The 16,094-nt window shown below is 36.8% G+C and overlaps 1 protein-coding gene across 3 annotated transcripts in view; it reads right to left on the reverse strand.

The window, feature by feature from the left end:
• LOC145987900 (uncharacterized) overlaps window positions 1-16,094 on the reverse strand; it is a 103,231-nt gene that overhangs the window by 52,223 nt on the left and 34,914 nt on the right. For all 3 annotated transcript variants that reach the window (XM_083122694.1, XM_083122693.1, XM_083122695.1), the window contains exons 11-14: window positions 14,628-14,788; window positions 9,180-9,319; window positions 1,940-2,135; window positions 1,571-1,644 (exon numbers count right to left, since the gene is read on the reverse strand). In XM_083122694.1, the coding sequence (XP_082978820.1) occupies window positions 1,571-1,644; window positions 1,940-2,135; window positions 9,180-9,319; window positions 14,628-14,788 (571 nt within the window). The remainder of the gene's footprint in view (window positions 1-1,570; window positions 1,645-1,939; window positions 2,136-9,179; window positions 9,320-14,627; window positions 14,789-16,094) is intronic.

Below are 16,094 nucleotides of genomic sequence, written 5' to 3' on the forward strand. Positions count from 1 at the left end.
AACTTTCATGCACGATATATGTTTCACATATATGCAACATGGAGCAACGGGGACACTAAATTGTGTACGTATTCAGTTTCTTTAAAACATATATTATATATAACATATATTATTTAAATACATTACACAACCAATTAATCCATCTCACAATAAACCAACAGCAAAAATTACATAAATTGTCTCTCAAATGTGCACGCTTCCTTTCTTCAAAACAATTGTTCAAGCTTTTAAAACAAAATCAATTAAGACAAGTCTTATTTCTCTGTCTGGTAATTTACAATAGAGTACGTTACAGAAAACAACTATACATTGCGAGCGAAGCAAGCAAGAATATTTTTGGATCCAATTTTTCTGCAGGCTGTAATCAATATTGATTTCATAGGGTGCAAATAATTTTACGGGATGCCATTGCATTCTCTCTTTTACAACTTTTGTGCCTCCCTGATGGTGTAGTGGTAACATCTTCGCCTTGTAATCAAGGGGTCGTGGGTTCGATACCTGGTGGAGGCACATGGCACAGTGTTTTGGATCCCACTTTAAACTGTAGGTCCAGGCCCGATTAGCCTTTCTGTGCATAAAGTGGACTTAAACCCAGAAATCAATCAATCAATTTTACAACTTTTTTCATTGATCGTTCGGTGCCCAGGGCTAGCTCTCGCCGCCCCCTAGCTATGGTTATGAACTTGATAAGACTAAGAAAGCAGGAACTGTAAGCGAAGCGAGCAAGAAAATTATACGAAAGTATTTTTATTTGCATAAAATGTGAAATTGTGGGTGGTAATTGCCCCTGCAAGTCCACTTGGCTGCCAATGTTTTCCCAGCTTGCACCCCTAGAACTCATTTACGTCCAAGGTTGGAGAGGCAAAGCCCCGTGTGGTTGCGTCATTGTTTACAATTTCAAATAATCAGACTTGAAATACATCTACAAACACAAGTCACAGATGTTAGGAGATGTACTAATCTACAAAAAATTGTTTGCCAAACTCAAATTTACCTAATCAATCTCAAGATATCTTGCAATAATCTTTCATCTGTCAGATTGCTCTGGAAAGGACAGAGAATTGTTTTATTTTTCACACAGCTTTCCTTTCCTTCATAGATAAAAATGAAAGCTCAACTTTGAAAAACTTGCTTCCGGGCATTTATAAATACATGTATAATTTGAATAGGATTTGTATTAATAAAAGTTGTAATTTTTCACGTCTATGGAGAAAAATTGAATTAGAATTCACACATACTTCCCGTATTCCCATAATTCAAGGAATTCCTGGTGAGTAACCACCCTGAACTTCATTTGCACAGCAGTCACCTTGAAACACACATTTATCAAGGAGTTCAATGAAACAATCAGGTTCTTCAAGGACCATTTGGAATTTTATTTCGGATCAGTAGAATATTGGTTATCGGTATCGGTAAATTTTATATCGGTACTTTAACGGTATCGGCCAAAATTTCAAATTGGCCCATCCAAATACAAAACATCACTTCCATTATGTGGATAAATAGTTTTGATGGATTTACTTATGCAAAGAAACAAAAACAAAAAGAAAAGAATGGAATTTTACCTTACCTTTTTGTGCTTTGTTAAATTTGAACAATCAGCAAATGCTTTTCCACAAACATTGCAGGAATACGGTTTTTCACCTGAAATAAATAACTCAGTATTAGCATATCTTTTAGGAATCATATCTCTAAAAATAAAGTGTAATAGTTTCTCCGTATTTAAAAAATCAAATTAAAATCTGCCCTAAAAGAGAGGAAGAAGTACAAAAAAAAAGAGAGAGACTACAACACACAACTAGTCTTCACGTTGTGAAGTTCGACAAATAATTTCAAGGACTGAACACGCACTGATTTTGCCTCTCCTATGTGTATCAAATTATAGGGAAAGATTGAAGTCATTCATTCTGATATACTAAAAAAGCTAATGAGGATGTACCTGTATGAAGACGAAGATGCTTTTTCAAGGCCCACTGTTCTGTGAATCCTCTGGTGCAGAAGTGACACTGGAACGGCCTTTCTCCCCTGTGGCGGCGTGTGTGACATTTCCATGTGTCCTTGTGAAGGAATGTTTTCCCACAGAACTCACACTTCCATGGACGCTCACCAGTGTGTCTCTTTATGTGGAGTTTAAACTGGAAATACGGTTACTTATAAATGAGAGCATAGTAAAGAGATTAGATATTATATAGTACACACAAGTACCCAAGAAAAGAACGCAAGATACCATTTTAAGTTTTGAATTTGTAAATACACATTTTATTCTGCATTTAATATCTTAAACAGGATATTCATTCCAATTAAAAGTGGTGACTTAACACAAAACTTCTGGAAAAAAAAGATTTTTTGAGCATTAGGAACACACTATAAAAAGAAAACAAACTCAACATGTGGCTCTGCCTGACAAAGCTAAATTGATTGCCAGTTCTAGTAACAATTTAGAAAGAAATATTAGGAATTAGAATTATTTATAAATGATAATGAATTTGGAAACTTTTACATGGGTACCAACAACAGTGCTGCATGGGACCACTTTCGCTTGCTCAAACTCGTTCGACTCTCCCACGCTTTTAGTGGAATGATTGACAACGTCATAAGCAGCGCTGGCTACCTACAGAATTGTTCACGGCAGTTCGGTACATACCGGAAATAACTCATACTTCCTTCTTGGCATGAAGATGTTGCCACATTTAAAGTGTAACAAATGAAAAACAGCAAGAGTTTACGCTTTTGCTACGCACTTCGTTCTCGCGGTCGCTCCAGCAGACGCCAAGAGATTATTTTTTTTTTCTTTCTTTCTTTTCAGTGGTGAAGGAATGCGAGGTGTACACAAAATCACATGCAACACGCATTAAATGTGCTGAAATGTAGAGGTAAGAATCATTTCTTGTCAATTTAAACAAACATGAATGGACATTGGAATCAGATCCGTATCCAGCTTTGGGTTGGAAAATGACAATTGAAACAAACAAAAAAGTCGGTTACTGACAAAGCCCGCCGCATGGATTACAGCTTTACCTCTCTGGCTTCACACTCATTGTTTAGTTTCAATTCACAGTAGTATTCGAATGTTTTCTTCTGCAAATTAACAATATTTTCACTTTCTTTTGATTCCATTACATCTGTACTACTGAACAATCACGATATTTGTATGTTTAGAAAGTAATAGTAGAAAGTATTTAAAATGAAAAAAAAAAAACCATTGCTTAATGTGAGTTAACCAAAGAATCAGGGCATTTACGGATCACAGCTGATATTCGAAGAAAACTCTGTACAAAATTAAAAGAAAAAAGGTAGTTATTAACCATTTTGTCTTGTAATCGAGTAGTGTGTTTGATTCCCCGTGGAGTCATATGGACAATGGTTCGGATTACATATTATAGTCTAGTCTCAATTAGGTTATCAGAGAATAAAGGGGAAAAGTAGCAATTAAAATTTTACATATTTTAAAAATTTGTACAAGAACCTTTAAAGTTATTTTTAAAATGTAACAACATATTCTTATGTTGTTACGTTTACGCCGTAAAGTTGAGAGTGACATTTTAGGAAAATCATGTTCGTCTTTGATGGTTTTATGAAGTTTTCCCTAAGTCGGTAGCTCATTTTTCCTATGCATAACATGCACTGTCCTCTTCATAGCAGCCTGGGTAAAACTATCATATTTTCCAAGACGAATCGCCCCATATCACTCTTCTTCTTACTTGGTGCAGAAAGTTTCCCTCTTTGTTTTCATTAAAGTCTATCTTAATTTTAATAATAGTCGACCTCTGACATAGCTATCCCCGTTGCTTCAGATGTCATTCGAGTGGGAGTCTTCATTGTGTCGATACCGCCAATAATTTCTTTGCCCGGAAATAGGCATACACATTCAACACTGTTCGGGAGAAGGACAAACATTTATTTGCCTTTTTTATGCTATTTCTTGTAGCATTCTGGAGAAAAACATGCCATTGTTCTCCTTGCTCACTTCATGCACTCTAACACAATAATAATTAACGAAATAGAAACAACAATGCAACACGAATAAATCAAGAAACTAACGAAATAGAAACAACAATGCAACACGAATAAATCAAGAAACTAACGAAAACACAGAAAAACACTGCAATAGCCGGCGGAGAGAAAATCTGAGAGATCTGACATCGTTGCTCTCTGCCCCCACCTCACCTTTCTGTTGCACTATCCCCCCCCCCCACCTAGAAACTGATGTGAAACGCTTCCGGTATGTACCGATCTGGGCTGAACAGGACCTTAAAACCCATACATGGAAGGAAACCACTCCATGCAATTACAATTCTGAATCATAATTTGTATATTATTATTATGTAAGACTCTAATACAATATATAAGAAAGTATGCAATATCTACCAGGGTTGGCTGTTTTGAACCACGTTGGTTTAAACCAAGTTGTTTTTTTTTTTTTAATAAACGATCTTTGTTTTTTTTTAATGAAAGGTATTCAAAATAACAGATAGAAGTTTATTTGTTTATGTAACTGAAAATTAGCCTAATTAAATTTTCAATAGTTGTCTATTTAAATTAACGTAATGAGAAATGAACCATTTCCTGGGAAATCCCCTTCTCTAATGGGGAATTCCCATTCAAAGGGAAATTCCCCATTTCATGATAGCAAGCAGTTTGTGAAGTTTAGTGACAGAGTGTGGACCTGTTAGCTTTGGCCTTTGTGTATTCTAAGCTTAACAGTTCAAAATGACTGATAGAAAATGTGATATTGTTTGGCTTTCATTTGGTGGTTAAAAAGGATTCATGAAAGTTGTTTGAGGGCCAAATCCAAAGATGTAGTTATGAACTAGAAGGCCAAGTCATCAGAATGAAAAGTCACCTATCAAAATGTGCAATTGCACATGTTGAATTTGAAGATGATGCAGGTAAGATGTTTATTTAATTTTCAATTTAGTTCATAATACTCCCTATTAAAATCCAGTAATTTTTCTCAAATCAAATCTCAATAAATGTATTCAGATATGTAAAATAATGTAATCTCTTGTATAATTTATAAACTAGGAAATGGAATACATTAAAGATCTATATTTAAATTCACACAAATTAATGAAAATAGCTGTATCTGTCTGGTGCACCACATGTAAAAATTTATTGAAATTGATTATCTGGATTGGTAAATTTGACAGCTTAATACGAGGTGCATTCAAGTTCTAAGGTCTCCTATTTTTTTTCTTCTTCTTCATAAACCACTTACACAACAGAGATGAAACTTCATTTACTTCTCAACAAAGTCTCCCTCTAGATATACACACTTTTCGCAATGTCGATGCCATGATTTCATGGCCGCTGCGAACGCTTCTCTAGGGGTCTCCTTGGTTCACTGGAAAATTGCCGATGCAATAGCAGCATGAGAGGAAAATGTGCGGCCCTGGAGAAAGTCCTTCAGCATTGGAAAAAGCCAAAAATCAGTAGGCGCAAGGTCAGGGGAGTATGGACGGAGCATGTTATTCACTTCAAATTAGTTTTCCATGAAGAGAAGTTGAACAATGGCCACCCGAAGAGGAGGTGCGTTGTCCTGATGAAAGAACACAGCTGCAACCATTTCCGGCCATTTCTTTTGCAATGCTGGAAGCAACTCAGTTTCATAGCTTGTACCCATCATTGTTGTGCCCTTAGGATAGCAATGCCTTTGCTGTCCCAAAACATCCCTTTTCTCAGCAATGGAGTAACTGGCGGCTGGTTCGCGGGCGAGGCTCATTTGGTTTGTTTTCATACGACGTTCGACATTCCTTGAACTATGGGACACACGAATGCACATTGCTCAGGTCCGTGACACCACCACAGCATGTCTCAGTCAATTTAAGATGAATATCGATGGGTGTCACTCCACGCAGGTGAAGAAAATGGATAATAACACGCTGTTCTTTCGATGTAAAAGATGTCATTTCCAGTATCAAAAACATGTCTTGTTAGATAGCACCACTAGCTTCCTATGGGCCGTATCGTTCTGTCATCTGGCCTCACCAACCTTCTTGTCAAACAACTCTCATCTTTATAACTGCTTGTATTAATGAAGAAAAAAATAGGAGACCTTAGAACTTGAATGCACCTCATAATTACATCTGTGATTATCTTAGATGAAAGTGGGGCATTTAAATCAACAAGTGGTGTTCACTGCATAATTTTGGATTTTGTGAGGGAATACTTTTGTTTTACAAGTCTAGTGTAACTGCTACCCAAGCATTTTATCAATGAATATTTACCATTTCTTAAGGATGTGTCAAAGGGGAGGTGATCCAGTTTTGCACCCAGGAAGCATTGGGGTGGGGGTACCAAAGAAATCATGGATGAAATTTCTCATTATCTTATCTTAGAATGGCTGTTAGAAAATAAGAAATGTGTAGATTTCATGTTGAGGATTACAAGTTACAAGAAGCTAAGCTAATCTAACTTCTGAAACCGTAAATTGGTGGTGGTGGTGGGGGAGGTGCTAAGTTAGGAAATGTATCACTACATGTGGAGAATTTGAAACAATCTAAGCCAACCTAGTCTTCATGACTAAATTCAATTTGTGCCCTCTCTGTGCAAATGTTAGGTTAGTATCCCAGGGGGCTACAAAACGAATCTAGTCTTTGATGTTATGTTGGACTTGATTGCCATGTTAAAAAAAAAGGTAAAGTTCTCCCCTGTTCATTGCACCATGCCATGAAGGTATATAGGGGGTGTGAAGGTAGAGCCTCACACTTTCTTGATCACTGCCATAGTGGAGGTGATGCAATCAGCACCATGCTTCGGCCACCTTTGCCCCCCCTCCCCCAGGGTTGCTCCCAGGCATCCATTGATGAGAGGCTGGGTGAGCCCCAGAGCTGCTTATGCAGGGACATTGATCGAAAAATTCCACCTGCAAATCACCTACCCCAGGAACTGAACCCGGGTCTCCCACGTGGCAGTAAGAGGCTCTACCGACTGAGCTACCATCTTTTGTAAAGATTAAACAACAACTTGGGTAGCCGAACTAGCTTCCATTTTTTTTTTAAAAATGTGAGTGTATATTATAGGCCTATGTTAATGCAGACATCAATTTTTCTTTCAGATAGCATTTCAACCTCAAGTTCACTTGGTACTAGTACATCCACTCATGTTTCAGCCACTATTGCATCTTCTTCTAATATTGGAAATAAATCAGAATACACTGAGAGCAAGAAGAGAAAAATTGAAACATTGGGTTCATATGTATGCAATGCAGAAGAAGTCTTTGGATCAGCAAGTAGCTCATTTTATATTCACAACAAATACTACTTTTTGTAGTGTTGAACATTTTCAATTTGTGCGACTTGTGCAACAACTTTGCCCAGGTTACACCCCTACAAACAGAAAATAAATTAGTGGGTCTTTATTGGAAACTATTTTGTGAAAAAAAAAAGGAAACTTGATCCCTTATTCTGAAAAATCAAAGTGTATGCCTTGGGTTTGATGGTTGGTCAAATGTCCACAATGAACCAATAATATGCCTTACAGTTACCACCAAAGAAGGAAATGTTTATTTAGTGGACACAATTGACACATTTGTTCATGCTCACACTGCCGATTATCTAACAGAGTTGGTTTTTAACAGCATTAAAAATGTGAGGAAGACAAAGTGCAAGGTTTGTTCTGTTGTTACAGATAATGCTGCCAACGTTGCAAAAATGCATCTTTGCTTGAAAATTACGTAGATTTGGATGTCTTCACTTATGGTTGCTCAGATCATGTACTAAATCTGCTAGCAAATGACATTCAGTTTCCAAATGTGAAAGAGCATGTGCTAAATGTAATAAAGTACTTCATTTTGCTAATGCATGTTACAGAAACTCTGGTGCCCCAAAACTCCCAAGTGAAGTGCGCTGGAATACCATGGTAGATTGCTTGGAGTCATATCTTAAAGGCTGGGCAACTTTGTTAAAAATTTGTGAACAAAATTGTGAAACTATTGATAAAGCAGTGCAAACCCAAGTTTCCAATTTTGTATTAAAGCGGAATGTAGCTTAATCGCTTAAAGCCTATTGCCACTGCCCTTGATGAAGTACAGAAAAACAACTGCACCATCTCTGAGTCAGTACGTGTGTGGAAGAAACTTCAAATGAAAATTGGAGTTACAAATGAGAAACACATTAAACAAAAATTCAAAAACAGATATAAAATGGCTCTAACACCAGCCCATTTTTTAGCTTACATGCTGGATACAAAAGAAAAGAATTCATCACTTGATTTAACTGAAAGCAGCATTTGATTTTGTAAAGTTGAAGTATCCATCAAGTTCAGTTCTTCCGTTAATTGTAAAGTTTCAGTCAAGAAGCTCACCTTTTCAAGAGTTACTTTTTCAGAATGAAGTCACATTACAGGTTACAACCTACAAATGGTGGAAAAGTCAAAAGAATGACATTGATAAATTTAATGACAAAGTTTTTCCCATTATTGAACAGTTGTTTACAGCACAGGCTTCTTCAACAAGTGTTGAAAGAATCTTTCATCATTTGAACTTGTGGATTCAAAATTGCGCAATCGATTAGGCACAGAGAAAGCATCTAACCTTGTGTTTCTGTTTAAAGTATTTAATAGTGATGTGAAAATGTAAACTCTAATAGTAAGCAGACTGAAAAAACAAAAATATTTTCAAGAAGACAAATGGTGTTTATAGTTCTTTAATTTTTATGTTCAAATCAATAATGAACCTGTAGGTACAGAATGTTAGTGCATTTTGAACTCAACTTAAAGTTTTAGTTAACTAGTTTGAGTATTGTACAGTAATATATGTCACTAACTTTTTTGTTCTTTCTTGTAATATTCAAGACATTTCTATATGAAATCACTACATTGTAGTTCTCAAAATAATATATTTTGTGTATCATTTTGTCAGTAAATTAGAATTTTGAGCAAAATACATGTTCTATATTCAAGAAAAACTTCGTATTTACCTCACAACTAGTCCAAATTAACTGTAACCAAATATTTTAAATTATACAGTAAAAACTGCATATCCCGGAACCTCTATAAGAAGGAAACCTGTAAATATGGAAAAAAAAAAGTCCCCAGAACGGACCGATTTTATACCTGAAAATGACCTGCTTAAGGCGGAAACCTCTTTAACGTGGAAAAGGAACACCTAACACTGGTAGAACCAGCCTTTGCCTCTGCACTGCTGCGTGTACTACTTTGAACTCCACATGAAAACTTACCTGTGATGAAGTGGTGAACTTCCTTCCACAATAATCACAGCAGAAAGGCTTTTCTCCAGTGTGTATCCTCATATGCTCCTGCAGGTTTCCATTTTGGGAGAAGTTCTTGCCACAAACCTCACAATGGTAGGGTTTCTCACCTGCCACAAAGAATATAATTCTTGAATGAGTGCAAATTTCACAAGTGACACATTAATATACTAGGGATGTGAAATTCTTCATAATACCAAAGATAAGCTACTAACATTTTCTGATACTCGTAACCAATATTTAGGGGCATGCATATTTCGTTTTTGACGAAAAAACGAAATTTGAAAAAACACATTGTATTGTTAATTTTTTATGTTTTTGAAAGGTGTGAGATGCATTTTGTGACCATATTTTGTCACGAAATAGAAAATTGATTAATTCTGCTGTTAATATTGGAGAAGCAAAAATGGACTCCTTTACACAGAAATAAACTTAATACTCTGATAACTACATAAATGTGCTATTAGAAGTGAAATGTTAATTCTGTGGAATAAATGTAGTTTTTAAATCAAATTTAGGATTATATTCACAATTTTAAAACCAATATGTCTTTTTATATACCACTTTTCATCCATTTTTTTTCACCGCTATAACACCGATATTTTATATTATTTACTGCTTTTGAACCCGAAATTGACACAGTTTTTGTACCGAAATTTTGCTTTTTTATTTACCAAAAATATGTGCCTCTACCAATATTCTATGAATTCAGTATAAAATTGCGAATGTTCTTTGCATACAAGATATATTTTTGAGAATGAAGCTTTATCACTGAATTTATAATTAATATAAAGTAACATGTAGGTCCATTTTCAACAGGTAACTTACCTAATCTAACTAGGAAAGAATACATTTTAATCTTCTTCATCACACAACACAAGGAAACAAGAAAGAAATTGTCTAACACAGAACAAAGAAAATTTCCGGAAATGGAGGTAATCAAAAACTGAGTCACAGCATATAAGATTCACCCTGTTTTTTACACCTATTCCCAAAGGAAAAAAGTGCACCTTACACACTAGCAAATACGATAATTAACTTGTTTAATTAATGTATGTAATCAGATGGCTCCAATGGGTTTTGCTATGCAACAGAAAGTGGTTATTTAGACATGTACTTTACAAAATTAAGGCACATGGACTACATTACAGGCTTCTATGGGTATCACGCGACAACTTGAGCTCTGGGGAAAGTGGAAATCTGAGGGGGCCATATGGGTTTTGTCAAGAAAAAGCCAGGCTGGTAGAGCAAAATTCCAATGTTGCCATCTACAGATGTAAACAATTAACTGGTCACTCAGTTTAGATTTGATTTGCATAATTCAGAAAAAGGGGGTTCTGCATTGCGAAGCCAGGCAAGAAATGCGGGAGAAGTCTCGTTTCCAGAGATACTTGGCTGATATCCGTGGCGGAGTGGTTAGCACAGCGTGCTACGACGCGAGGAGCCCAGGGTTTGAATTCCAGCCTGTAGATGGTAGTGTCCCTTCATCAGTCATCCTGATTAGCCAAAAGTGGCAGGAAAGCGAAGTAAAATAAACCAAATCAATTAATCCAATTTGGATAGAGGGGTTATTAATTCATTGATTGATTTTATTTATTTTACTTCACTTTTCTGCCACTTTTGGCTAACCGCGAAGATCAGGATGACTGATGCTAAGACGAAACTGATGAAGGGACAATCACAAAGAACACCCATGCCCAGGCCGGGATTCGAACCAGGGACTTATGACGTCGAAGCACACAGTGCTAACCACTCTGCCACAAACCGTAAATAGGGGTGATTCGAAGGCTTGTAAGAGATTCTTAAGTTGTAGCAATACTGTACCCAGACCTATCAAAGAAGTTGCAAGAAAAATCACATTATGAAAATGTTTACTTGATCTTTGTTGTCCTTATTAAAGAACTGATTCCAATAGAAGGTTTTGGTGGAAAAAAACAGATATTATTGTTGTGTGTGCCAATTTGTTTTGAGATATTCATGACTGCCCAAACACTGGAAGAGCCGTGTACTATTTAGATGAAACATACATGAACGAACATCATACGGTGCCAAAACATGGCAGTGTGACAAAGACGTTGTAAGGCCTTTACCATCAAGTGGAAAAGGAAGGAGAGGCTTCTAATGGCAACCATCGATGTAGCACAGTTTCTGGTGGCCTTTCGCAAGTAAAATATTTGGGGCCCTTAGTGAAAAAATATATATACAGGAAAACCTCGTTAATACGATATTGGTTAATACGAAGTACCCTTTAATCCGAAGTTCTTCCCATTCCCCAGCCGATAAGATAGGATTTATAATGTATTTCAGTACGGATAAATTGAAATACGGATAATTTTTAATACGAAGTTGTTTACAAGACCCTTCCGCAAAACTGGTTTCGCTTAATTCGAAGTAGACACCTGCGTAAGTCGACAAGAGAAGATCGAATGTGGAGGGAGCTTGGATGTTATTTTAACTTGACCTTGACATGTTTCCTTGTCCTAAGAGCTGCTGACAACTCGAGGGAAGCAGCCCGAAATGCCCGCTGGACATTGACATTCTTTGTCAATGTGCATGGGAGGTCAAGCCCTTTCCCCGCTGAATGCGCCACCTTGGAAATATTCACCTGTGCCAGATGAGAAATGCGAGATAAGATCACACGAATGTTCCAAAATACAAGATGCGTGGCACCTGGAAGTCTCATCAATCTGTCTAGCTCTGAGCTCAAGATACAGCAATTTCCCGGGAGCAAGCAACTTTTGGCCTGGTAGCAGACAACTTCCGGTAACCACTTTCATTAAAAGCGTGTTCTTTGTGCCCTGTAGAACCTCATAAAAAAAGGGAAACTGTTACAGATAATCAAAGCCGCATAGGCCAACTAAAGATCGTCAACCCGCTTAATGCGTTGTCATCTAGGTTTCCCGCAAAAGTTGACATCGATCTTACGTATGTTGCAACTCCAGTTTCCCGCTTCATACGTTTCCCAATTGTGCCGGTCATAAAATTTGCCAAAACAATGTTTTGTTGTCTGAGTGACTTCTCCCCTTTATTTATCAGCAAACGGAAAGGGGGGGGGGGGTCCGTTGCTAATTGTTTCTGCCACGATATTCTTGCTCGTGTGCGCACACCGGCTCCTTTGGCATCTAAAAAAAAGCAAAAAGTTCTGAAAACCTTCTTTAAAACGAACAAAAAAAACGCATGATACATAAAAGAAAAGTGACCCCCTTCCTTCTCCTACAACAGCTCATTATCCGCCACTGGTGTGCATGGTAATGTGATTTTTCACACTGCTGATAAAAGTTCGGTCTTCGACAACTGCGTTATCTTTAAAATGCCGATGATTTCCCTTCTACCACCTGCTGCTCTAACTTCCCGCCGGTCTCATTGTGTTTACCCTGCAGCTGGCGCCAGTGTTTAGTCTAGCGTCTGGAAACCTCTGGCTTGCTGATAACTGCAATGACTCATCCAGTGGGAAGGAATAAGCTTCATTGCTTCATTGTTTTGAATCTCGCAAAGGCATATAATACCCGCTTTTCTTCAGAACCATTAGCGTGCTGCTGTTAAAAAAAAAAACGCAATGCTCAATGTAGGAATACGAGAGGAAAAGTTTTGGCGGAGCGAGTGTTTGACCTCCAGAATACTCCTGAAACCTACAATAAATTGTCGATTAATCTGAAAATACGCAAGTTTCGTAAAACTTGTTTTTAGTTCATTTTATACTGCTGAACTAAGCGGGACTAAATATACAGTTTAAAGTGGGATCCAAACCAGAGTGATTATCGAGTGCGGCACTGTTTAATGTGTCCTAGGATACACATTGGGTGCAAAAATTGCAAGTTGTGTGTTTACTTCTTCAGAGTTGATTACAATGCAAGTTGAGGAAGAGTTTGGACTGCTCCCTGAAAAAGGGGAGGGGGCAAAAATGAAGTTAACTGAAGCAAAGAATACGTGACTTTTTTTTACGATGTGTTTTAGACAGCCGAACCAGAATGAAATTTACAGGCCCGATTTTTTTGTTTTGTTTTGTGCCAGGGAAAGGTTGTGTTCTCTCCCAAGAGAATCTTCTCTTACCAGTTAATCCTGTAACGGACAATGTTCTAGTACATAAAATATAATATTCATTCTGTCCGATTATCTCCCGTCTCTTGCTCGCGTGTGACTACTGTCAAGATTCACTTCTTGCAATAAACGAGATTGTTTTCTTTTCCGTAGGTCTCCATGCAAACGGGTTTCTTATGAACTAAAATTGTAAGAATTTCATGGAAGAGCAACAACTTTGCACAATTAAAAGAAAATACCGTTTTTTATAAGACTTTTTGCCACAACATGCATCCCGTGCATAACCGGTTGTATAACTAGGCAGGATAAATGGTGTTAACCGACTCCTTGTAATCTTTGTGTCCGCGTTAAGCTCCGTGTTCTCATTTTGTGTAACATTTTTTTACACTTCCTTTAAAATGTACATTATTATTATATAGTACATATAAAGCTTGTTTTCTGGGCTACCACCAAGTATAAAATATCCTTTGTGGGGCTAATTTATACTCTACTTTATTTACACCTGAAAACAGGCGCCATCTTGAAAAGTTTGGATAACTCGAAGTCGTTTAATACGAAGTTGACATTTTTTGGTCCCTTGAACTTCGTATTAACGAGGTTTTCCTGTATATATCGAGAAGAGATGTATATACGCATTGATGATGTCAGAGGGATGGACAGACGTTTTAACGCAATAACTTCCATTACGAAAAGGAGAGAGGAGGAAATGGGGGGAAGAGGAGCTCGCAGCATTGCGTACAAAGCAAATATTGCCGTAATAGGTTAGATATATCTATAAATTCAATTAAAAGAACGTAGTGTATATACAGCTTTGCTAAGAAATGCTCTTGGTTATCAGGCATTCTCGTAACATATATTGAGAATAGGAAGAAATTAATGTGGTTGCAAACACTGCTTTTGAAGGGCGGAGAACTCATTATGAGGGTTGTCACTGCCTCCGCGATCAACTCGAATACTTACTCCCCAGAGCTCAAGTTGTGGCACAAAACCTATAACACACACCTACAGACATATATAGAAAGCGAGAGAAGGGGGATAGTCCATTTATAATGAAAAATAGACATATCTTGGAAAATAGACATTGCATGAAAAAAATGTTCTGTATGATAAATACAGTGCCCAGGAAAAGTTACTACCCCACTGCAATGTTGCCATTTAATTGATTGTCACATCACAATGAAGTGACTTTTCCCATATGAATGTATTCCTGCTTGATTAATTGATGCCAGAGAGAGACAAAGACTAGTTACAGCTAAGCTTGTGACATTGCTGAGTTGATGTGTGAATTAATAAATCTTAGTTTCCATGTGCATAAACATCTACACAGTACTATGAAACAAATGGAATTCTATGAAAACAGTAGATAGAATTTCTTCTTACCTGTGTGCCACCTATAGTGCAACGTAAGACTGGTTTTGTGAGCAAAATGTTGACCACACAATTCACAGAAATATTTCTTTTCTCCAGTGTGCTTTGGTTGGTGATTAAACAAATTAGCTTTTGTTTTAAAGCTTGCACCACACAATTTACATATATAAGGCCTGGAAAGAGTAAAAAACCTAAAATAACAAGTCATTTTAAACCAGAAATAACAATGCTAACAATATTACATCTAGGGCTGAGCCAATATTAATAGCAAATATTAAAAAAAATATTTCTACTATGAAAGCACAATAATGAAGTATTTTCTTTTTCTTTTTTAAATTTGGGTTAAATAAAGCCTCAGAAAAGATAGTGACATAAGGTTTTAATACTTGACTTACCAGAAATTGAAGTCCCAAGGTATGACAACTGAAAATCTCTGAAATCTAATTGCAAAAGGTTTGATTTATTAGGTACCCATGACCAGTTGGTGTTGTCAGCTCCAGTTCTCTATTCATTCTCTTTGTCAAATCAGGCAGAATTCATTGTTCTTTCACTAATTTCATAAGTAAATTATCAGAAACCTTCAGTTCATCACATACATTTCTTCTTGACCAAGTGGTAGCAATCAAACTGACCTTTTCAACATTAGTTTTCGCTAATTTACATTTTTCTTCTTATAATTTCCATTATATGATTGTACTGGCCATGCAAAGGATTTTCACACTTGCTTTCCTTTTCTTCAATTCTAATACTTTGTGAGAAGCAACTTTCCAGTTTCCTTTCCACTCCTTGTATGATGTGAATAGTTTTCGATCAAAAGCACTTTATTGTTTTTCTGCAATCAGCCTCCTCAGTTTTGAAACAGGAGATACATCAAAAACAGAGCAGACTTCATACATTTCCATTAGTTTTTCTTGGGTTGGCACAAAGACATCATTTCCATTCTGGCATTTAAGTGAGTCACTTTCTCCAGATATGAAAATTTTACTCCAACATGTCAGGCATATTGATTTGACTGGTATAAGGCTTACTTGACACTTTTTGCCTTACCATATGATGCAAATTGATTTTAAAAATTCCCTTACTTAACTTTTTCTTTAAGTGGTACTTCTGAAGATCACAACATACTTTACCATATAAAAAACTATTTTCAATGGTATATGCATACTGTCTCTAAGCCATCCACATGTAGTCTTGACCTAAGAAGTGTTTTATCATTTTCACTGAGTTCGTGCCGGACCCTGTGGTCGAGTGGTTAGCACATCGCGCTGCGACGCCAAAGGTCCTGGATTCGAATCCCGCTCGGGCTTGGTTGTTTGTGAATGTTCATTCATCAATTTCATCACTCATACCAATCTTCGCAAATTACCCAAGAGGCACAAAACATGAAGTATAATAAACTAAATCAATCAATCAATCACTGAGTTCGTTAAGATTAATTAGGTCTTTGGGAACTTTACCAAAAGTGTATTTATGACAGTC

Source organism: Lepisma saccharinum, chromosome 5 (assembly GCF_977018435.1).
Source record: "Lepisma saccharinum chromosome 5, izLepSacc3.1, whole genome shotgun sequence".
NCBI classification, from domain to species: Eukaryota; Metazoa; Arthropoda; class Insecta; order Zygentoma; family Lepismatidae; genus Lepisma; species Lepisma saccharinum.